The sequence below is a fragment of the Sarcophilus harrisii genome, chromosome 1 (assembly GCF_902635505.1).
Source record: "Sarcophilus harrisii chromosome 1, mSarHar1.11, whole genome shotgun sequence".
In the NCBI taxonomy this organism is placed as follows: domain Eukaryota; kingdom Metazoa; phylum Chordata; class Mammalia; order Dasyuromorphia; family Dasyuridae; genus Sarcophilus; species Sarcophilus harrisii.
In genome coordinates this window covers 75,345,693-75,370,854 of record NC_045426.1, presented here as the reverse complement: position 1 = coordinate 75,370,854, position 25,162 = coordinate 75,345,693, and the positions used below count along the sequence as shown (strand labels likewise).

At 32.2% G+C, this 25,162-nt stretch overlaps 1 protein-coding gene across 8 annotated transcripts in view; it reads right to left on the bottom strand.

Moving 5' to 3' along the window:
* Positions 1-25,162, bottom strand: part of TNS3 (tensin 3) — a 378,141-nt gene that overhangs the window by 153,213 nt on the left and 199,766 nt on the right. For all 8 annotated transcript variants that reach the window (XM_031957264.1, XM_031957267.1, XM_031957260.1 and 5 more), the window contains 5 exons: positions 19,958-20,022; positions 16,344-16,427; positions 5,179-5,291; positions 3,672-3,732; positions 3,078-3,153 (listed from right to left, as the gene is read on the bottom strand). In XM_031957264.1, coding sequence (XP_031813124.1) covers positions 3,078-3,153; positions 3,672-3,732; positions 5,179-5,291; positions 16,344-16,427; positions 19,958-20,022 — 399 coding nt within the window. The remainder of the gene's footprint in view (positions 1-3,077; positions 3,154-3,671; positions 3,733-5,178; positions 5,292-16,343; positions 16,428-19,957; positions 20,023-25,162) is intronic.

Genomic DNA, 25,162 nt, shown 5'->3' with positions numbered 1-25,162 from the left:
TTCCTTAAAGACAAAGTAAGATATGTAGGTTTATCTAGAAAGCTGACTTTCCAGCCAGTTTAGTGATAAGACTTTCAAGGTTTTCAGAAAGAAGGAAAACCATGCTAATATTTACTAGAGGAACAGCAAAATAGAAGGGGGAAAAGTTGCTTAAAAAGATCAACTTCACTAGGAAAGAAAGGTACTTTCCTGGGGAAGAGTAGAGCGTAATCCCTTATCATGAAAGGAAACTGCACAGATGATGAGTCAAGGATCCTAAAGAGGAAACATATCTAAGTGGAAGGGAGAAAATAAAAAGCAAAGGGATGGTTTGGAAAGATTTTTCTTAAAACGAAAACCCCCAAATTCATCAAACTACTTGTCCCCTAAATGTGAGATTTTTCATTTCTTCCCAGAATTAAAGGCTGATATTTTTCATTGAAAAATTCTCATTATTTCAAGAATTTCTCTTCTTATAGATATGATAAAGGATCACCCATCTTCATGGATAATAATGTTGGATAATAAAGCTAAATGGAAAATTCTACTATCAGTTCAGTAACAGAAATAGTGATTGAATGCTTAGAATATGAAAAAGCTGCCAGTACATGCTCAAAAGACCTTACTGACCAGTTAGTCTTGCAAAACAACAATTATTTGACTTGAGACAAGATTTAGAATGTTGTTCAAAAAAATAAACTTATTTGTTGTGCAATGGTCACTGATTTGGAATATATATTTATTATCTGCTGATAGCCACAAGTCTAATAGTACTTTTGGTATAACTAAGAATAAAACAAGATGAGCCAAAATGAAGGCTCCCTGGAGTCACTGATAAAAATGCAGCTTCCCAGCTATTATTAAGAATCTATTGGCATTTCCTGGCCTGCCCCAAATGTTTCCATGAATTATTCATAACGTCTCTTAAAAAACAAAATCTTAGGTACATATCGCAATCTGCACATATGGCATAGACAACACAATAGGAAAAGTATTCATTTAATTTTCCTCTTATATAACATTTTAAAATATATAATAGTTATTCTGTTGTGAAAGGCAAACGGGCACTAAGGCTACTTCACAGTTCATTTTCAAAATCCTTTTTCTGTACTTTCTTAGGGTTTCTGAGTCCTAGGGACTTAATTTTCAGAAACCACTGAATATTTGTCACCAGTCAAATGTATGATTAACTCTGGTGCCAAACACTCATAACTAGATTGAATGCCTCCTTTGTGAAATATGATCCTTCTCAATGCCCAGAACAGAGTACTAAATGGCTGAGAAAGGAACTCTCTTATAGGATGATTAACATATAAATACCATTGAGGAGTACCAATACTGTGGCATAAACCAACAGGGAAAAAAAAAAGAGTATAAAATAAAATATGACTGCTTAAAGGAGAGTACTCTTCTATATAATGAGCTAACTATCACTCTAGTGATATTTTCATTCTGTATTTACCTAATCTTAAAAATGTGAATTTATATTTAAAATTTAGAATACTAAAAACAAATACTAAATAAAACTTATGTAAAACTGCTTAAATAATACTACTTAATACTACCACCACCATCATAACAGTTGCTATTCTTGGTGCCTTGAATTTAAACACAAGAGTAATAAAAATAGCATTCATTAAATTTCTAGTTTGGATAATTCACTTAACTGATGCCATTTCCACAATAAACTTTATTGAACTCTTAGAAGTTTGCCAGTTATAAATTTGATGGTATTAAATTCCAAAAGAAAACTTCTGTCTCATAAATAGATGGGCTTGGCTATAGATGGGGCCACATGGTTTGGGGCAAGGTCATAAAGGGTAAAAAATAAAAGTAATGAATGCTTCTCTCTTTGTTGTGCCAAATTCTACATTCTCACTCCCAGATGTAGTCCAAGAGTGATGAGCCACTAACCAAAATTTATACAGTAAGTTTTCATTTATTTACACATGAAAATGTAGCATTTATAATCTTTCAGATAATAATTAAGCTAAAATTTACTTTGATATTATCAATAAGAAGTTATACATAATACAAGTTTACAGAAGAAAATGAATATATTCTTTAAGAGAATAAGATTATTTGCAAGCACATTAGGTACATAGTTTATATATGAAAAATTAAATTTCAGATTTTTCTTATTCATTACAGCAAATTCTTTAAGAGGCATTTCCTGACTGACACTGAATGAATTAATGAAAGAATGAATGGCAAAATCAACTAATTAATTAATTTTGAGAAAGCTATTTATATGGTTATTATGTCCAAAAGAATTGTGCTAAATTCTGGGTATACAGATAGAAGAGAGAACTTACTTATTCTTTGTTAACCACATTCATTCAACCTGCTATACTTACATAAAAATAACAGAAAACTATACATATATAAAACTGTATCAATATATGTAAATTTTCTAATAATCAATTTTTCACTATTTCAGACTGAAATTTCCTTTCAATAGTCCACACCAATATGCCCTAGCTGAAAGCCAAAAAATACTTCATGTTAAAATAATGAAGACCTCATTTGAATTGACAAAATTTGTTTTAAAAAATTGAGATAACTAGAAGAAAAAAATATATATGTATACTGAATATATGATGGATGGCAATAAAATTAACTATATGTCTTAACATAATTATATTATGTACATATAGGAATTTATTTGCATGCGATTTTAATTGGTCAGAAAAAATGATTTCATAGGTAAAGAAATTATAATTATGAATGAAGGCTGGAAAATTATCTGTAATTTATAAACCTAAGGAATTATCCAGAACATGCAGAGCTCAGGGTCAGAGCACTTTTTAAGTACTTATCATGGGTAATATGGTTTGCTGATTCTGTGCCATTGCTCCCAAGGTTCTTTCCCCATCTTTCAAATTACTTTCCATTTTCGAGGTTCACACAAAACAACATATTTCTAAACTTCCTATGATTTGATCCCCTTCCTTCCATCCCCCTGGTTAGAAGTCATGTCTATTTCCTTTGCCATGTCAGTTTAAAACTCTTCCATAATGCTTACTGCTTTACCACCTCATGGTCAAATACAAAAGGGATTTGGAAACATATATTAATGTCTCAATTAGAACACCTACCATTATGTCTCCCTTCAAGAGCTGGGCTGGTTCAATGGCAATGCAGACTCTGCTTTGGTTTTCTGGACCAACATTGCTAAATAAAGAAAGAGCATAAATATTAAAGAGATCTTGTGGATTTTGAGGTTGTGAAAACCTTCTTTTTCAGGTACTTTGGTTGCAGTGGTAATTCAGAGCATTGTGGGTAAGGGAAAGCTGAAATAAATAATGTTATTCTTAATAAATGGATCCCAATCATCTAAATGTTTTCTGTATTTTTATATTCTTCAATTTTGCTTATTCCTAGTTAATTATAATAGTGTGCCTTCAGTCTTTCCTCCAATACTTTCTAACAAGTATTTAGCATGCAAATTACTTATAAACCAAAATAAGGCTTCAGAGAAAGAAAGCAGGCTGGGAAGAAGGAGCACAAAAAAGTATCTATGGCTAGATCACAGAGGATCTTGTTGAGGGTCATTTACTTTGGCTTTCCCCTTTCATAATCTCTTCCTTAAGAAAAAAAACCATATAGGTAAAATAAAAATTTTGTATGGCTTCCCAAAAATTCCTTCAAGAGCTAAAAATATTCATAGATAAAAGATCATAAAGACTTACTAGATTCCTGATGTATAAACTGGCTGCATTGCTTGGTAGAGCTTCAGAAAAGGTCGGCAAACTGAAAGAACCAAAATGTTTGTGGGTAAAAAAAAAAAAAAAATCAAACTTATTTAGAAAGAAACTTATAAACCAGGAAGTCATAGGATCTAACAGAAAGATTGAACAGCAAAGAATTTTCCCATTTAGAGAGATTTCACAAGCCTTCTGTATATATGCACAAAGTACTTTCCCAATTCTACAACAACAGATTATGGATTATGGGAGGTGGGATGAGGTAGTTAAAGGTAGCACCATATCCTGGAACACCAAGTAGAAGGGCAGGGGAAGGAAGGTTTCCAAGGTTATTTTCAGATAAGACCAATGGTAAAAAAAAAAAAAAAAAAAAAAAAAAAAAGAAAAGAAAAAAGTGAAAGAATGTCTTAATTATCAGCCAAGAGGGGTGAAAATACTATAGCTTGGTAAAAATAAGATTCTTTACTATTCAAATTATACTCTTAAGAATAGTGAAAAAGTCATAATTTCCATACAAATATAGGAGCACTAGTATGATGGATTTGGGCTCATCTATACCCACCTTTTGCCAGATGTCCTTTGTTGACTAAAAAACACCATAAGATTGTTAGACAGCTATCTGGGGAGAGGAGGTCAATATATGACCACTAAGGAGAAGGAAATTGGCTTCAAAAAGACTTAATTTGGACTTCATGTTACTGAACTAAATGACCACAAACACAGCTTCTTAATTAACCCTGCAATCCCAGAGTTCAGAATAGGTCACTGGCCTAATTTTTTAGATAAGCAAGCGGACCAAATCAAAAAAGTCATAAAAGGAAAAGAGTTTTGTTCTCACACAGTTGATATCAAGAAAATATGCAGAATTTCTGAGGATTGGATTTTGGACATTAACCACTTGAACCTCAAGAAGCAGAAAAGTGAGGATTCTTTTTAATTTAAGCAAAAAAATTCCATCATTATACATTTCAAAAAAGCTGTGGTTTTACTAGTGGGATTTGCCCATCCCACCAATGCAGACTGCAGATTCTTAGGATTTTCTTGCCAATAATAAAATCATTATCTGGCAGCCAACCTCCTGGGAATAAACTTCTTAAATCTTTGTTGGACAAGTTATTGTAATAAAAATTAATTGTCAGATGCAGGAACTCACTGAGGGTACATTTTAAAACAGCTTTCAAGAGCCCAAATTTACTTCCACACAATAATGAAGACTCAAATAGGGTTTTATTGGAGGAAAATCATCTTTTTTGTCTATATTTATGATTTCGTAAGTGTAAGGAACTACCTTCAACAGTGCAACTCAGAAAATTCTCTATAACTTACCAAGTCTTTAGAGTATTGTCATGAAATATATAGGGTTATTCAACATAATCCGTTATGTCAAAGGATAGGCCTGACTCCAATGCTATCTTTGCCACCATATTTATTACAGATAAAAAATGAGTAATAAAAGCATGCATCTAGATAAGGTACCCACCCTCCCACTTACCTCCACCAGTATCAAAGTTGGGGATGCCATGGAGAATTACAAAATGCAGAAAGAGGGGTGTGGTATTCATTTTCACAGATCCCGAGAGAAGACCACTGAGGAAGTGAACATATCTGAAAAGAATGCAATGTTCAAACTAGTTAGAGAACGCATTGAGTTCCAAAAGCCAGAGTAAAACTGGAAAAGAGGATTTGAGAAAAAATATAGACTCCTGACATAACAGAGAAAAGTATAGTAACAGAAATGTCATACTGTCTCATTCTTCTTGCATTTCTAAGAGTAAATGTAAGTAGATTCATAGGTACATTCAAATGGAATTCAACTTTTGCCTAAAAAATATATTTTCCCAACTTCTCCATAGTATAAATGCCATGAGAATACTTCACTGATCTGCTATCAGCATTAATGATTATATACATAAAAGAAATTTTAAAGTATCTGATCTTTACTTACTTAAGCAGCAAATTTAAATATGTATTATATGTATATATGTGTGTGTATGTGTATATACATACAAACAAACATACATTGTTTAGGACAGAAATATTTCTAATATAAATCATACTCCTAGTTTTATTAATCCAAATATGCTGAGAATTAACCTTTTCATGAAGACTCAGTCTCATTTGAATTAACTTTAATAATTATTGTTGAGATGTTCTTAGATATGTATATAGGGCATTTGTATATTCTAGTGCTCCTACACTGGAAGCAGTTTGGAGATGCAGTGGAGAGAGTGATGGATTTGAATTCAGGAAGACTAGAATGAAGATTTAAAATTTTTCAAGCAGTATGACCCTTGATAAATTACTTAACTGTTTCTTTATTTGTAAAATGAAGCTAGTAATAGCACTTTTTAATTGAAGGTTATTATTGAAGGATAAGGTTAATATCCTTATTGTCAAGGATAACATAAGATTTGTATAATACTCTGCAAAACTTAAAGACATAATTATGTCTCTCTATAATATATATACATATGTGTGTGTGTGTGTGTATATATATATATATATATATATATAAATGTTACATGTTGTTATAATCAAATAACTTCTATTTTATTATTATTTAGTCTCATCTTTGGACTGGTACATTGTTAGTAAATTTAAAATAATCAACCTATGTCAAGGATTAAGTTTTGTGGGGATGGGAAGGCAACTTACAGAAACACAAATCATGACCCAATTCTTAATAGATTTAGGAAATCATATGAGACTCAGAAGTAAAAGGAAAGTCCACAATTGAACAGCTAGCAATGGAAGTAATATAGTTCTACTATTATATTAATTCTATTATATGTAATGATATATTAATCATATGTTAATATATTATATAACGTTAAGTGTTAGGGTTTCAAAAAGTTTGTGCTTATTTATATAAGCACTAGCTAGATATGTCAGCAGATAGATTTCTATGATATTGTGCCAATTCTAGTAACCAGAGGTATTCCTGCCTTTCTATCATATTGAATTTTGATTGAAAGTTAAGAACAATTATCAGACATCTGAATAAAAATATAAGAAAACACCTAAATTATAATATTTTATAAAGAATTTATTTACTACTTAATTTCCTTTTTTTTCCATTAAAAGCAAAACCCTACTAACAAGTATGCATTTTAAGAAAAACAAATGTCCACATTAGCTTTGTCCAAGAATGTATGTCTCATTTTGATATTTAGTCCATCTCTTCTTGGTCTGGAGGTGGGTAACATTTTTTTTTCATTTTAAGACCTGTCAACATGGTTGTTTGTACATGTAAAGTACATAGTGATCCAAGTGATTCTTTGTTTAAGTCAAAGTCAGAGAATTCTAGAGTTCAGAGGGACCATAAGAATGATCTTATCTAATGCCTCACCCTCTAAGAAGACCCTCCTCCTTACAGTATCCTGGACAAGTGGTCAAGCAAGATTTTTTTTGAATATCTCAAGTGAACTAGATTATGGGTCATTCATCCATTCTTGGATAGTTCTAACTAAATTTCTTTCAGGAAAGTGCCTTTATTTTATTAACTTCCTGATATTATATCCAGTTACATTTTTATTGTGTCAGTTACAGTCAATTTGCTTCTTTCTCATTTTACAGTAACTTTCTAGCACCATGTACATGTGAAAGAGTTCATTTTCATAATCTAAAATTGTACGCAGACCTACTTCTGCAGGCAAGACTCAGACCAGTGGGAATAAAGAATGAGTTTTGCATTTAGAAAAATAATGTAAGCTTATAATAGTACTATTGAGCTCTGTTTTCCCTGAAGAACAAGGGATGAGTGAGGAGTATGTTTTCTTAAGAAGCTCTAAAAGAGCTGTAATACCTCTGAGCAGATCAGATAATTTCTCTGGGTCTAGTTCTTCATCTTTGAATTAAGTGAGTTTATCTACATGATTTTTAAGGTAATTTTACCTCTCCAAATCAATCATTCTAAAAGCATCAGCTGACCTAGAAATAGCTAGCCATATTACCTTCAACAGGGAAAAGTTCTTAAGGATCAGAAATCCCTGCTATGACAGCTAGAAAACGATATCCCTCAAACCCACAGTATAAAAAGAAGTCTTCATTTCACCATAAGGACATAGGAAAATCTGCTTTGCTTTGAGGGACAGTATGAAGTAGAATGTGTGAGGGTTTTTGTTTTTTGGGGGTTTTTAGTTTGTTTTCTGACAACAGAGTTTTATGAAGGGAACACAAGTAGCTTCTTCTACTATTCAGGTTGCCTTGGGTAAGAAGGTAGAAGTAATAGGAAATGAAAAAGAGGTAAGGTTTCTAATTTTTAGACTTTTTAGTAAGAAAAAAATTCAAATTCATTGTCTCATAGAATTTATTTTCCTGGGCCAACTCACAAATTTAACAAGATAATGTAATATATAAAATTGGACTTGAAGTCAAGAAGTTCAAACCCTGCCTCAGATACTTGCTAATTATATGACTCTGGGCAAGTCACTTAAATGCCTTCAGTCTCAGTTTTCCCATTAGTAAAATGGGAATAATAAAAGCACCAATCACGCAGGCTTATTGTGAAAATCAAAATAAAAATATAGGTATAATATGTTGCTAACCTAAGAAAATAAAACTTATTATTGCTGTTATTGTTATTATTGTTATTGCTATTATTTATTTAAAACACATTTTTTTTCAAAATGTTAAAAGAAATTGAAATACAAATGAAATTAGGAACAATCCTTTGTTGGAGGCAGGTTTGGACTTTTATTTTTAATAATTCAGTTCAGCAAGCATTAAAAACTCTTTATGCTAGCAATATTGTTAGGCACAATGGAAAAAAAAAAGCATTCCTTGCCTTCAAAGAGCTTTAGTAAACCTTTTGGTGATATGTTATTCACTTTGAAGAGAGTTTTCAATATTGTAATTTTACATAATAGAAACAGGGCTAATTATTCTTTCTGTGATCTCTAAAAGATTGCTATTTTTTTCATATCTCTTAGACTGTTGGTAATTCAGTCCACTTGAGTTTTTTGTTTTTGTTTTTTGCTGAGGCAATTGGGGTTAAGTGATTTGCCTAGGTTCACATAGCTAGTAAGTGTTAAGTGTCTGAGACCAGATCTGAATTCAGGTTGTCCTGGCTCTATCTACTGCACTATCTAGCTGCCCCATTAGGTCTGTTTTTTAACAATAAGAATTTAATGCAATTCAATGCATTATTACCTACTTACAAGGAAATGGGCATTGTGAAAGGACTAAGAACAAGATCCTTCTATCAAGGTGCTTTTTTCTACTGGGAAGATATGATTTTACAAATATATAAATACAAGATAATATGAAGAGAAAAAATATGACAAAAGATCAGGAAAGCCTTCATGGAAATAATGCTATCTAAGCTGAGAGAGAAAGAAGAATTCTATGAAGTGAGGAAGACAGAATTTGAAAAACACTAAGTAGGCTGATTGTTTATGTGAAGGACTTTATAGATAACAATATTATATGTCAGGAAAGAGAAGTTAGATATATTCTGAAGGGATATGAATACACTAATTTTGTCTGAGCAGAAATGAGAAATAAAAAAAAATTTTGAATAGAGTAGTAAAATGAGTAAGTCCTTTGTATTAGATGGAATAAGATCTTGAGAAGAAGGAGACAAAGTGGGTATTACAGATTTTTATAAGAATACCATAAAGAAGGCCTAGAGATCCCTAATTAGTAATAGTCATTTGAGTGAACACAAGGGAGGAAAAATCTATGGAGGCAAAATCAACACCAACTGGCAAATCATTTTAGATAGAGGTTGAGTATTCATGAGAAAGGTAAGGTCAACTATCAAAAGAAATAATAGGACATAAGATTTTAAAGGTATGCTAAGTTTTACTCTTTGGTTTTTTTGTGCTATAGATTCTACTTTTGGTCTCCCTTATCCTGATTTTAATGATAAGAAGATATAGGGAGATATATTTAGACAGCTATTATATTATTATATATAGATTATATCTATATATCTTATCTATTTATATTACTATGACTTTTCCATCTTTTATCATCCTTCATCTATGATCATCCCCCTATCTATTCAACTATCTCTAGCCATCTTCCTATCTAACTATATATCTTGTAGTTATTTGCCTTAGTCATAAGGAAAATCAAAAAAAGATGTATCTAGCTAAATAACTATAAAAGGGGATCTACATGTATACTTATTGTGTATCTAAGTTATATTTTAATATATTTAACATCTACTGGCCATCCTGCCATTTAGGGGAGGGTGTGGGGGGGGGTAAGAGGTGAAAAATTGGAACAAGAGGTTTGGCAATTGTTAATGCTGTAAAGTTACCCATGTATATATCCTGTAAATAAAAGGCTATTAAATAAAAAAAAAAGGGGGAATCTAACTATATATCTCATTATTAACATTATTAACATATATATCTATATAGAATTATAGATTACAATGATATGGCTCATTAATATAATTATCTTATCATTGCCCCAATCATAAGAAAGACCAAAAAGAAGAATATATAGGAAGTATAGTGAAAATTAGCATAATTCCTAAAATTACATGTGTGTATAAATACATACATGTGGGAGGAGGGGGGGGTCTTTTTGTTTGCTAGTTTTTTACTGAGGAGAATGAAACTGTAAAGTACAATTAAGTAAGAAGCTTTCTATTTTCAATTTCCTCAAATAAGGAAAAAAATGGGTCAGAGAAGTCTTCCAGATATTCTGTCATTGGAAGCTGTCACATCAATTTTATATAGTACTCTAATAACTGTAGTGCAAGGATAGTCTTGATGATTAGCACAAATGCCTAGAAAATAGTAAATACTTAATAGATATTTGTTAATGAACCCGACCTCTCCTGTCTCTTCATAGAAAAGTGACAAAAGATGTTAACAGAGGGAAGTCAGGATGGCAGAGTGATTAGAACTGGCCTTGAAGTCAAAATGAGAAAGGTTCAAGTCCCAGCTCGGATATATAAATAGCAATATGTCCCTGGAAAAGTTGCTTTACTTTTCAATGTTTTGGCCAATCTCTAAGACAGTAAGTTATATAACAGCTAGTGCCTGCAAAAAGTATCCTCATCTTGGAAGTCTTTATATCAAGAAATAAGTCCAGTTTAATACTCTTTTACTTCTCTTTGCATACAAAGAAATCAATTTGTCGATGAGACAATAGAAAGGCCTAGATGTTAAATGGATTTCCCTAGGTGCTCCAGTTTAAAGTGTTAGAGACAGAAATCAGGTGTCCAGATTCTCAGTGTGGTCCCCTTTTCACTACACTATGTTGTCTCCTAATATTGAGCTTTATAATAAGATGAACACAAAATTTACCTAATTTTTTTCCTGTCTGCTACAGACAAATTATGATTAAACGAGAAAACTAATTTATTTTTCTTATCAAAGGAGAGAAAACTTGAGGGTCATGTCTGTAATCAAAGTACATCAGCTATGAAAATAGCTGTTGGTCAAAATAACAGCAAGTACCACCAGGTGGTATGGGTCACAGACATGGTGTTTGAACAAGCTGGTTCACATGGAGATATACTGTTTATGGAAAATAGAGGGTGCTTAAAAAAGAGAGAGAAAGAGAGGGGAAGAAAGAGAGAGAAAAACACATACATTGCAAAAGAACCTTTGTTGGAAACACGTCATTCAAATAGGGTTATTATTGACTTGGCTCCCATGGTGCCTGACTCTGCATATGATAGGTGTCCTTTACAAGTATGTGAAATTTAAGTAATAAAGGATTGTTTCCAATCAATGTGCTTAATGAATAATGAACTGGCAAGACTAAATATTTATTAATATTTAAGGTCTCCAAGGACTCTCTTGTTATTTTTAATATGAACAACAGCTGTGTAAGCTACAGGATAAGTACATCAAGGTCCTCGGCCAGAATCTCAAAGCTAATTAATGTACTCTGCCTATTTTAAGATTGACTCATAAATGATTACTTAGTCTAAGACTTAAAATAAGTTTTCAAAATCCCTAAATATTGGCACAGATAATCCACTAGCTGATGCCGTCTATTTGCTAAGAGTCTATTTCCAGGAATTCAATTACTAAAAGACACTTTTTTGGGGGAAATGAAATGCCAAGTAATCTAACTCTCAATTTGATTGATTTCTCTAGTTTGTTTTTTTTTTCTTTATTCATTTACTTATTTGATAATCAAGAACTAACTGTGAACAATGTGCAAAATGCTATGCTATGGGTCACACAAAGGTAATGATAATAGTTAACATCTATATAGTACTTTTAAGATTTCCAAAGCAACACATATATAATGTATGATATAGTTCATATGTAATGAAGTTATTATAAAGGGCAGCTAAGTAATACAGAGGATCGAATACAAGGTCTGGAGTCATGAAATCTCTTCCTGAGTTCAAATCTGGTTTCAGTCATAAGTCACTTAACACTCTTTGTCTCAATTTCCTCATCTGTAAAAGAAGATAGAGAAAGAAATGGCAAACCATTCCAGTATCTCTGACAAGAAAACCCCAAATGGAGTCATGAAGAGTTGGACATGACTGGAAAATAACTGAATACAAAGTTATTATATATAATATACATATAATAAAGTGTCCTTACAACAACTTTGTAAGATATGTTCTTTCATTGCCATTCAATTTGACAAATAAGAAAATTGAGGTTTCTTGAGCTTAAATCATTTATCATAGTGACCCAGACAGTAAATGTCTGAAGCAGGATTTTATTTACTTCAAGATCAGTATTTTAGCAACTGCCCGGATACCACTGGTTCCTAATTAAGGCTCACATCCATATAATACTTCACATTATAACATATTTATTATCTCAATCATCTTTATTCTATCACAGTATCTGCCATTCTGTACTATTTTAATGCTTAGAAAGTATTTTACATTACTTTATTTTGATTTCAAAAGAACCTAATGAGGTAGATAAAGTAAATAATGTCCTCTCCATTTCACAGATGAGAAAACTGAGACTTAGAAATATCCTTACCCACAATTTGATAGCTACTGTCAAAACTAAAACTAAAAGCACCACGAGCTGACTCTAAGGCACTGCATTTCTATTATGCTATCTCTACAATGATGAATTTAAAAAGATTATTCTCTTGAAAGTTAGTCTAATTTTCATTCAAATTAAAAGTCCATTCAATGGAAGGATTGCCATTATTTGGATAACCCCAAATTTTAAAAGTGATTGATAAATTTTCTCTCAAGAAAACAAAAGTAGAATTACAAAACTACTTTGCTGTTCTATAGACTTCATAACCTGCCCATATAGTATATAGGGATCAACTTTTGGTCCTTAATATTAACATGTTGAAATCGTTCATTACAATGGTTAAGGCAGGAAAGTCAAGCTAAGCATCAGATGCAGTTCCATATCCACCAGTCTGCTCCAATGTCTTATGCTGAAAAGTCCTTAGAAAAAGACCTCAAGGCAAAGTTAATTAGCTCCTAGTAGATCAATTAACATTTATTTTACTCTTGTAGGTGTTAGAACCTGTGCTAAGCAACAGATTACACAAAAAGTGAGAGTCCTGCCTTCGGTTAGTTCACATTCTAAGAGGGACAAAGCACAGAAGAAACTATATTAAGGACAATCTTCTATATTGTTATAATTTTATCCGATAGCAAATAATGACAGCCTTTCACTGAAGGAAGTTTACCTTGTAGCATGAGATTCCTCATTTGAAATATGCAAAGAACAATGCTTTATAATATATCAGTGAGTGCATCAAGAGAAATAACTGTAACTTTGGGGATTCTTGTAAACAAAATACCTCTACTTCCTATAGAACCACATATGCCTCACTAGAGCAAAGTCAAGGGTTTTTTGGGTTTTTGTTTTGTTTTGTTTTGTTTTGTTTTAATAGTAAATGGATGCCTATAGTACAAATTTTGTTGGGAAATTTTAGACAATAAATCCTGAGATCAAGACTCATCAATAGAAATCTATAAAACAAGATAAGAAATAAGGCATATGAAAGTTTAAGATACAAAAGAAGACATTCCTTAGCATACAGACATGCAAGAGTTTGTTTTACTTAAGTACACATATTTGTTTTAAGCAATTTTATATAGCAGATGAGAGAGAAACAGAGGGGAAAAAAGGGACTGAGAAATTTATGATTGGCAGTTTTGTTTATATTTCCCTTTTCTTGTTTTGCAATGAATATGGAAAAAGAAAATGCAAATAAACTACTTGAATAATAATAGTAGCTAGAACTAATATAGTGATTTAAGATTTGAAAAGTATTTCACAAATATCTCATTTGATCCCCATAGAAACATTTTACAGATTACAGAGGTTAATTCATTTTGTTCAGATAGTAACCGCCTGAGATGAAATTTGCACCAAGATTTTCCGGATAACAGGTCAGGGATTCTATGCACTTTCCCTAACAGAAATTATTTATTGAATTTCTTCTCTTTCATTCTCTCATTAATATATTGACTCCATTTGAGTGAACAGAGTTCTTTGTACAATAGAAAGCAACAGATGTATTTTTACATTCAACAGTTTAGATAGGTCACTTATGATACTCTAAAGAATTAATCTCAAATATGGAAAAATAGCTTTGCTTTTTATTTTATGATTATAAATTGTTTACTCAGCATAGAATACATAAGACAACCACATATATTTGTTTTTATTTTCTCCACTCTGGATAGTAAACAGCAAAGCAAGCATAATTGTGTTTGTGCTCTATTGTTCTAGACAGTAAATTACATAAAAAGGAATTAAATCTTTATTGGAGGATATCTCAAACATTAAACAACAGGTATGGCATTATACTGGGATACTAATAATTATTGAAAGAATGAATAGATCAACCAATCAATTTCCTGCTTTCTAGCAAACTCCTTTCAGAATTATCCTCTCCACTTAAAAGTTGCTAGAAAGGCAAGTATACCTTTAGCTCTAACTCTAATTCAATAGCTATACTATGTAAGTTACCACAAATACAAAGACAGAACAAATATAATAACAAAATAGTCTCTACCCTCCAAAAGGTTCCATCTTCCTAACTAACGGGGCTAACATAGAAAAGTGAAGCCAAACTGGTCAAATAAATTAGAAGAAGTAATGTAGGACAGATTTGATGAGCATAGCAAAAAGAAAAGAGATAAAAATTATTAGCATGTAGGAAAATGAAGAAAAGTTTGATAGCCAAAGGCAAGAAAGAACATGGTTGCATGAAGACTGAATACTTTCTGTGATTTCCCTCACCAATGATGGGGAGCCTGATACCTCATGAGGCAGCTAATTTCATCTTTAGGTAACTCTTAGATGCTAAATAGATTTTCCTTACATTAAGTTAAATGTGTATCTTTACAGCTTCTAAAGTAGAACAGGTTTTCTCTCTCCTACATGGCAGCCTTTCAAATGCTTGAAGACATCTATAATATTCCCAACAAGTAAGCCTTTAATATACATGAAGATTGATGATGACAGTTTTCATTGCTACATAACAGCACTGATTCATTCTTAAGCTTACTACTTACTAAAACTTTCTCCATAAACTTTCAAATACCCATATCTCTCATCATCCCTTGTCCATACCTAGTATACTCTTTTCAACTCTACCCTCTTAGAATCCTATGGTTCATTCAAAATTCCAAGTAGGTGATACCACTTAAATCAGAGGCAAGAATAGTTACAGCTGTTTATTACCACATATACATAGATGCCACCCCTAAAGTTTCTTGAAGTCATTTTTTTTCTTTGTATTCCTTATACCTAACAATGTGTCTGGAACAAAACAGATTTTTAAATAAATGTTTATTGATTGATTGATTCTATACTAGTAGTCTTTGATTTTTTTTCTTAAAAAACATAAGTCCCTACAAAACATTAATTCTTTACATTCAGTTCAATGGTCCAAACTGTTCCCCCCCCCCAAAAAAAAATTTTTTTGGAGCATATTCTATTATCATGCAGGTTAAATTCTATCTTCCCTTTTTATCATCATAGAGGTGGGACACATAGTGCTAAAAAGTTATGTAGCACAAATTACAAAACGCCCAGAGAAATAAAGTGTCTTATTCCCATATGATCATCATGGCACATAAGGATTACCTGTAGATTCCTTTATGTGCCACATGACTTCATCAATACCAGAATAAATGTCCAATGGGCTTCAAAATGCCCAAAAGACCAGGGTTCAAGTTCTATCTGACATATTCTAACTCTGTGTTCCTGTGCAAAATAGAGACATTCCATATGCTCAGCAATTCTCTAAAAGTATAATTTTCAGAGAGTGTGACCAGTTGTGCTAGTGGAAGGAGTTTCCTCACCTGGGAATTCCCTATAATAATTAAATCACTGGTCCAATCCCTATTCCTAACACTAAATTTCAAAAAATTATTCCTGAGAGGGAGAAAATCCATCTCCTTTCTTTTATGGCTCTACAATTATCCAAATATTTACACTACAGATTTGGAAAATTTTGGAATAGATCAAATAAGGGATTAAAAGAATAGGAATATCATTTGAAAACTTGGAGAAAGGAACCTTTTACATCTTGTGGAGGGAAAATCATTATGTAATATATATGTGTAGGTGTGGTTTGGATAAATTTTTAAAATATGCATAGTATGTATATCTATACACATGTGTATGTTATATGTGTTATATATAATACACATAATAGAAATACTTTAAAATTAAGAAAAACCATTTGCATTGATAATTTTACTAATAACTAAAAACCATATACCTTTTCTGGGAGGGCTGCATTAAAGCTGAAACTTTATCATCAAAAAATTTCTTCATTGCAAATCTGTCGAGAGCTTGGTCAGCACTATAGAAGAAACAGAAAACATGTTATCAGAATTGTACTTTCCCCCAGATTGTAGGCATTTTCATGTTGTTCTAAATCAAATACAAAGTCTACTGTACCCCCCACAAAAAAGCCTTGCTCTCCCCTACTCTATCACCCTCACCAAAAACGTAATATACAGACTTCACTGGTCATATGAAAGGAACATGTATTTTCCAAATGCAAAGGTAGTTCTTGGGAATTTACTAAAAATTTGAATCTTTAATCACATATTCCCTTTTCATTATTTGTTTAACTAAGAGATTACCAAAGTTACATTATAGAAATATATAAAACCCAACTAAGGCAAATGAAGCTTGTTTTCAAGAAACCATCAAATTGCAAATCTATGGAAGCACATTTTCTTGGACTCAGCTTCAATACTAATTAGTAGGATGTAAAGCAAATTCACAAATTTTGCTAATGAGATGCTAGAATGGACTTTTATACACCATCACTGAAAAAAAAAAAACGGTACTGTTTCAGCATCTTTTTATCAAAAAGTAAACAAAAACAGTGCCAGGAACTAGTAGAGGATTGAAGGGAAACTTGCAAAATGAAGCCTGAATAATTTGATAATTTCTTTTGCACTACTAATACCTGCGAGCCCAGAGACACAAAGCTGTAGCTATTGGCTTGAGCCCTCAGACAGGGATGCCTCATCATAAGACCCAAACTCATCTTTATATAAGCAGGAATTTCCAGAAGTAGGTTCTAATTCTCACCTGATTCTATTTTCCTGCTATTATAATGTGTCATTCCAAGATAAAGTGAAAAAAACTAGCAGAAGATTTTGGGAAGTTTCAGCAAAAAATGGCAGAAGAGTTGCACAAAAGAAGGTGGACAATTGAAAAATAAGACTTCCAAGACTTGTGATTTCCTACACAGGGCTGTTCTTTCTATTTGGATTAATGAAATACAAGCTAAAGTCAGCTCAAATCATCTTTCTCCTGAGAGAAAAGTTAAATTTTTAGATTGAGCCTTTATACCTTAGAAATTCACAGATATCACAAATCAGAGCTTTATTTTGGTCTTGATGATTTCCTAGATTTAAGAAAGTATTAATAATGCAAATTAAACTTAAAATGTTATATGTTCTTCCTTGCCTGCTTCTGGAGAGACGTCTGTTAAACATCTACCAGGATACCTCCAATGAAATTCCTCTATGACTTGACAGATAAGAATTACCGCAGCAAAATAAATAAATAAATGAAATTGTGACCCTAGAACTAACCCAGGTATTAGAATCTTAAACCTCCACTAAGTTTGTTCTGGAACAAAGTGGTATCAGTCCTATTACTATTATTAATATTCTAGTACTAGGTCATACTTCAATTTTTTTCTAATTTTGTAGAACCTCTTAGATTTCTGCCTCACTGCATAGGTTTAAGAAAATAAGGTCACAATGAAATAATCAAAAGGCAAGAAAAAATAGAGGTCTAAGATGTAATAATATAAATAATAGAGGTTTAAGATGTAACATATAAAATTTGGCAGAAATAATCCAGATTTTACCTATAGAATAATATAATAGAATCTGGGACATCCTTTACATACCAGAAAGGAAAAAAAAGGATTAACAAGTTACTTTAAATCAGTTTTTAAACAATAAAGTCCAAAGACCCCAGGATCCAAGAACTTAAATAGGGGAAAATTACCTTTTTCCAACAAAATTTGTTTCTTCTGTGATCCTATGTATTTATTTTATCCATTTAAAAACATCATTCTGAGAAGAGACCCATAAGAACTAGATTGTCAAAAAGATTCATGACACAAAAAAGGTTAAAAATTCCTATTCTAAGTGATTCCATTAAAGCTTGTATAAAAAGAGAACTTGCATAAAAGATACTTGTTTAAAATGCAAGTTAGTTTTAAAATTCTGAAGGTTAATTTTGATAATGGTATGTAATAAGCATACATACACATACTACCTTCTGTCTGGAATTGAAATAAATTTGTGTAGACTATGATCGTATTCAGAGACTGGTATAAACATTCCCAATATGGCTTTCATTGATTTAAGAATTCCAAGTTTTGAAAATATAGGCATTTGGTCAAAAAAAAAAAAAAAAAAAAAAGCCAAAGCTCAGGAGTATTCCTATAGAAGTGAGAATTACCCTGACTATATGAGATTTGAGTTCTACACAGAACTTCATTGTCAGAGGCTGGTAGAAATACTGAAATTAATCTCTCTCTCCAAATTCCTCCAAGTAAAATCTGCTCTTTGACAAACAAATTTGTATTAAATCACTGTCTCCAAGTAATAAGGAATATTAGTAGGCTCAGCCTACATATAAATGCTTACTCTCACCAATAAGTGGGTAAGTAGGGTGCTCATTTTCACTTAGCTACCAATTAAGAAATCTAGGAATTTGGTTTTCTCCAAAGCAGGAAAACATGTCTTTCTAGAAAAAAAAACTATGCAAGTTAAATTTCATTTCTTAATGCAAAAAGAGAAACAGCTTATCATCACTGTATGAATGGTATTATATTTCTTCCTTTGGACACAAAGCAAAGATTGTATGGGCAGAGAGGATAATTAAAGAGATTGTGGTTTACTAAGTATGTTAAATAACAAAAAGAATATTTCTAAAAAATAAAAACTGATAAAGAAGTGATTTAGACAGATTTTATTTTGTCATCAGAAAAGAGAACTATATAAAATCAATCATTAATATCTCCCCTACTTACTGACTCTCCATTTTTATCCCCCTCCCAGCAACCATATACTTCCCCCAGATCCCAGATGATTCTTTCCTGACTCATCATCATCATCTTGTAAGTAAACGTAGATAAGACATTATAAGAACACAACAAAGATGTGCAGGTCACAGTTCTTTAAGGTCCTCAGTCCCATCTTAAAGCATGAGTCAGTAACTGTTAAGTGAGTGGGTGTACATATACATGCATGCACACACATTATTCATTGATTACTTTTCCAAATAAGTTTGTCTTACCTTAAATATACAACAACAGAGAAATAGATGTCAAAAACAAAGCATGATCCCAAAATAATAAGACTGATTTTTTTCTAGCCATGCATGGGAGTTAGTCCCACTGCTTTTCTCAAACAACTCTCATTCTAGAATAGGAACATAGCCTTTTAAATCATTTCCATCATTTCTAATTTAATTGGTAAATTTCCACATTTTAAAAATATTACGTTAGAGTACTCATTTTCACAAATATGAAATTCAGAAAGTCAACATAACACTCTGGATTTGAAATGGAAGAAAATGCAGCTGAAATCAATTTTTGGTTTTATTCATTTTCTAATAGTAAAATCACAGAAAGTGAGACCTATAGAAGACCTCAGAGATCCCCAAATCCAGCCCCAGCATTTTACAGATGAGGAAACTAAGACCTAAAGAGATTCAAATGTTTGCACCACATCACAATGTCAGTCCATGGCAAGCCGGGAGCTAGAACCAGGACTGCTTGATACCCAATTCTCCCTCTGGAAGGTTATGTTATAAATAGAGAAAATTTATTTTATTTTATTTTCACCTTACCTGGCAGAAACGTTGGTGAAATGCATGTACGATGATATGACAACTCCTATTCGTCCTTTTCCACCCTAAGGGAATGAAAGAATTAATATATCTTTATCCTGAAATGGGAAGTAGAAGTGACTATAACTTAGACAGTGCCCTACACATTCCATAGATTAAAAGGTAGATCATGCTGAAGAGATGACATCAAAGTCAGATTTTTGGGGAGTACTGATTACTCAGGGCTGGCTCTCTGACATTCTTCATCAGTACATGGAAAAGAAAATCAGCCTCTAATTTTATATTATTCCATTGTTAATGGAGGCTTTTCAAGGCAATGATAGAAATCCAGAGCATCTATTAATTGACAGCATTTGGAGAGTCTGGGCAACAAAGGACAATATGCGGCTAATTAAAATAATACCAATTATAGCTCAAGAAAATTGACAGCAATACGCTCAGTTTCATTTCACAGAGGTAATGCACCCCTAGCTGGTCAGAAAGAGGAACTACATATGGGCACAAACTTGGTAGAATTAAAATCGCCTCATTATAGGGACAGGCTCCAAAGTATCTGCAGACATCAATGTGATGATGACCTCAAGTGTATCTTTTGGTACTTTTATTCACTCAACTGACCTCTGTCACTAGATAAAACTGTAGATTTTATTTTCATTGAGCTTTTTACTCCTATTCCTTTACAAGATTCTAGTATCATTTATATTTATTTAGGTAAATGTCTTACCAGTCCCTCAATAATATAATCCCCTCTAAGAAAGAGAAAATGAGTTATTCATCTTTGCACCACCAATCACAACTGCAATGCTACCATAATTTGACTCCTACACCCCATTCCCATGGCACATTAAGGTTTGCAAAGGTCTCATTAAAGCTAAATAAATAATTCAAAAAAGGTATGTATATAAAAACATCATAAGCCTAGCCTCATGCTGAAATTCAGAAGAAATGTGCAAGTGATATCCTACCACATAAAATTACCCCTAAGTTTATGCAGACAAAATAATCCTTTGCTGCTTACCAATGAATGAATGCATATATGATTTTTGGAAATATTCTTATGTGCCTATTTGTATTCAGCTTTAATCACTAAAATTTCACCTAAAATCTTTTATGACAAAATGGGTTAAACAGGATGAGGTTCATTTCCTTGACAGAAAATGTAAGTCAAAATTTTCCCCAAAACTGACGTAAGAAATGTGAATCAAAACAGCAAAAAATAACAATAACAAAAAGAAATTTTAAAAGAAGAAATGAGCTCCCTTTTGCTACTTTGTGGTTCATAGTTAAATGGTATACCATTTCATTATAATAAAGTGCTTTACAACCATTTTCTCAGTTTGATCTTCCCCAAAGGCATTATTCATTTTCATTATTACAAGGCAGAAAGTTAATATTCAGAAATATTTACATAACTTGCCTGAGGGCTATGGAGCAAGCCCTATTTTTGAAGCAGTGAAGTTTGATCTGAAATACTAGTAATACTCTAAAATATACATAGACAGTATTTTCATGACAAATTAAGTTATAATTTGCCAAAGTTCACTTCCTAATATAAATGATAAGAAATAAGCAACTCCTAGAGATCAGGTTCCATAATTGAAAACTATGTTTTACACAATAACACAGATTAAAAAACTGGAGGGTGGGAAGAAGAGGGAAGAATATTCATCATTTACACTAAATTAAGAAAAAAGTATAAAATAGTAATAAGAATCTTCCCATTTCTTAGCATATCCAAGCCAAGACAAGCTTAACTATTTTAACAATTTCTGGCATGACAGTCTATGAGATATTCATTCTAGAAAGCACATGAATTTTGACAGGTATCAGCAATTTTACCCAACAGTTATGATTTATCACAAGCCAAAGTTAAAGCCTATGTCAGTAATTTGGAATTAAAGATGAATTAATCTTTCATGGTTTGTTTTCTAAATGTTTCCAAAACTTATTAAATAGCTTACATGACACCAGTACAAATGACTGATAAATCATTTTTATGAGTTTTAACATGTTTCCTATTAATTCACCCAACAAGTTTTGTCTAGAGGTAAAAAGAACAGTTGTTCAGGGGAAGAAAGTGCTTTAAAGGCCAAAGGCAGTAAATCCATCAGCTATTATATCCTGATTTATTCTTTTTTGAGTAACATTCTGGCTAATTTATTTCACATATAGTTGAGATAAGAAAATGAAAAAGAATGAAAAGCCTTAGAAATGCAATGTATAATAGTTTTAAATAGCTATTTTTAAAAAGGAATAAAAAAGAAGGGAAAACTCCAAATCTAAAATTGATGATTATCATGTAGTTTATCTTAAAAAAAGAAAAAAAAGAAAAACATTTATTCCTTTCTTTGATTTATAAGAATATATAAATTTCTGAAATAAAATCCACCTTTGTACATGTGTTTTTGAAGAAGCACACATGCTCTTACTTATTGACTGATTAACTGATTTACAGGAGCATCAAAAAGCATGGCTTGAAGAGAGGGTCAATGAAAACAGATGTGAGAGAAGCAAAGATACAGCCCAATTATTTTTCTTCATGTTTTATAATTGATAGAATTTATGTAACATGAATGTTTATGAAACATTTTACAAATGGGAAGTAGGTGCTATTATCCCTGTTTTATTGGTGAGGAAGGCAACAGTTAAGTGACTTGCCTTGAAGAAGGGTCTGAGGCTGGAATTAAACTAAGAGCTTCTTGAACCCAGGTCCAGAACTCTAGCCACTCAATCACCTAGTGGCCTATAACTGATAGGTGAGGTGGTATCAAACAAATAGAATAGGAGCCATTAAACCAAACCTAAGGGTTCCTCTGAGCGCTGAATATTCCCTTATGGAACCGCATACTAACATTATCTTATATTCTATGGTATTTTTATTTAGTTTGTTAAATATCTTTCAATTATATCTAGTTTGGCAGCACTAGACTGCATTTTGACACATTTATGATAGATATTGGAATCTACTATAAATAGAAATGTATTAAAAATTCTGATAAAAGTTTCATTTGAGAAGTGAGAAATTGGGCTCATTAATTTCAATAGGTTTCAAAATCTTTGTGGTAAACAATCTCTGAAAATCTGAACTCACATGAGTGAACAATTCACATATTCCCTCTGGGTCTCATTGGGCTCACGATTATATTTGAAACTTCATGATCACACAGATCTCTTCCATCTCTGAGATTCTTTGATCTTAAAATTTCAGAAGTTATACTCTATATGGGTGAGGTTAATTGAGGTATTCGAAGTAGAAGGAGTAACATGACAAACATGGGGAAAGCTCCCAGGAATTCTTTAGAAAGCTTATTAATTACAGAAAACTTCAGTTATTCCTTTAAATGCAAATTCCCCTAGATAATTTTAAGTCTATCAATAAATGGTCCTTTTGTATGAACTGCTTTAAAGCCATAAATTCTCACCAATTAATTAAGATGTCACAATGATTTTTTTTCAGAAGATTTATAGAGAAAATTTGAGGTTGTGTATCAAAATGAGAAACTGAGGGCATTATGCACTTGAAAAATGAAAAAAAGGGACAGATGAGATGAGAAAGGGGAAAATAGAATTGAGAGGAGAGTACCTACCTTCTAATTTTGCTAAAGGATTATGATAGAAATGCATGAAAGTCACTGATTTTTTTTTTTTTTTTTTACTTACTGAACAATAACTATATTGGACCTCTAAAAGTTGTGCTACAATGTCCTACTTCTTTTGGCAGAGAACCTTGAAACATATAATGTTATGGGCCAAAACTCTGAACTTGAAACAAAGATTCTTACAAGGTGCTAACTCAATGGAATTGATAAAGACAATGGTTGTTTAGCATGGTGCTAAACAAGCTCTCTAGTTCAGTACATGGAGTACTTAATATAGTTCTACAAGATTCACACCTATGATAAGAGAGCATATAAACTCAGACAAACTCAGCCAGAATCAGGACTAGAGAAGACAAGAGAAGTGGTGGTGGTCCTTTTGCCTCCCCCACAAAAACCAAGACACATTCAGGAGGACCTCAAGAAAGCTGGCCTGGGCCCCAGGCAAGGAGATAATAAAGGATTTGAACTTTAACACTTGGCTGCGCTTGTGTGATTACTGAACTGAAAAGAAGGCTGCTCCCAGAGACCTCCAAGAAAACCAAAACCAGAGAACACTACAATATAATGAACAATAATAGCAACTCACCTTTATGTGAAGAAATGAAGAAAAGAATGTACAGACCCCTTGAAGGAATCACACTGAATATTGCATCCCTTCAAGTCCTCCTGAATTGTCTTACATATAATTTATATTCTAATGTCAAGATAACAGAACTGAATATAATCCTCTAGAACAGGAGTGGTGAACATCCAGCCCATGGACAGCCCTCAAAATCATTAGCTAAAGCAACCACAAGTTAGGTATCACAACCTCCCACTGCTTGAATTGTATGAGTTGGCCCTTGGCAGAAAAAAAGGCTTCCCAACCCTACTCTAGAATCTTAATTCAGTTTACTAAAGATTATATTTTTACTGCAAAATTATTAAGCACTGTGCCTACAATCACATATAAATAAAAAAGAAACAAACCTCCTTAAGTATAATGCAAATGTTCTTCTGTGACGAAAGCAAAAATTGAAAGGAGAGATTCTTTTAAAAATTCAGTTGAATGACAAATATGGAAATATGTTTAAAAGGACTGCCCATATTAAAGCTATATCAGATTACTTGCTGTCTTAGAGAGGAGGGGAAAATGGAGGGAGCGAGAAAAATTTAGAACACACAGTTTTACAAAGATGAATGCTGAAAACTATTTTTACATGTATTTGGAAAAATAAAATAATGTTAAAAAGATTCAGTTGCAATAATGAATATATCACTCAGTATCAATATGTACTTTCTATTTTTTTTAAAGAAAGATTACATAAGACAAGTTTTTAAAATTATTAAATTATCTGGCTATTACACCATGCAATTATTCAGTTACATATTTATGGCCCATATTTGTCATAACATGTTGAGCCCTCAACTTCATAAAGCTGTATTTGAGGGTTACTTTTTTAAAATTACATGAATAGATAATGTATGTTAAGATCTTTGTAAACCTTAAAGTACCATGTCACCTATTGGGTTATTTGGAGATCATGATCTAATTACTGCTGCTAAATTTATTGCTGAAATGAACCTTAACAAATCTTGCATCCAGTGATTTTCAAACTGTAGGTCA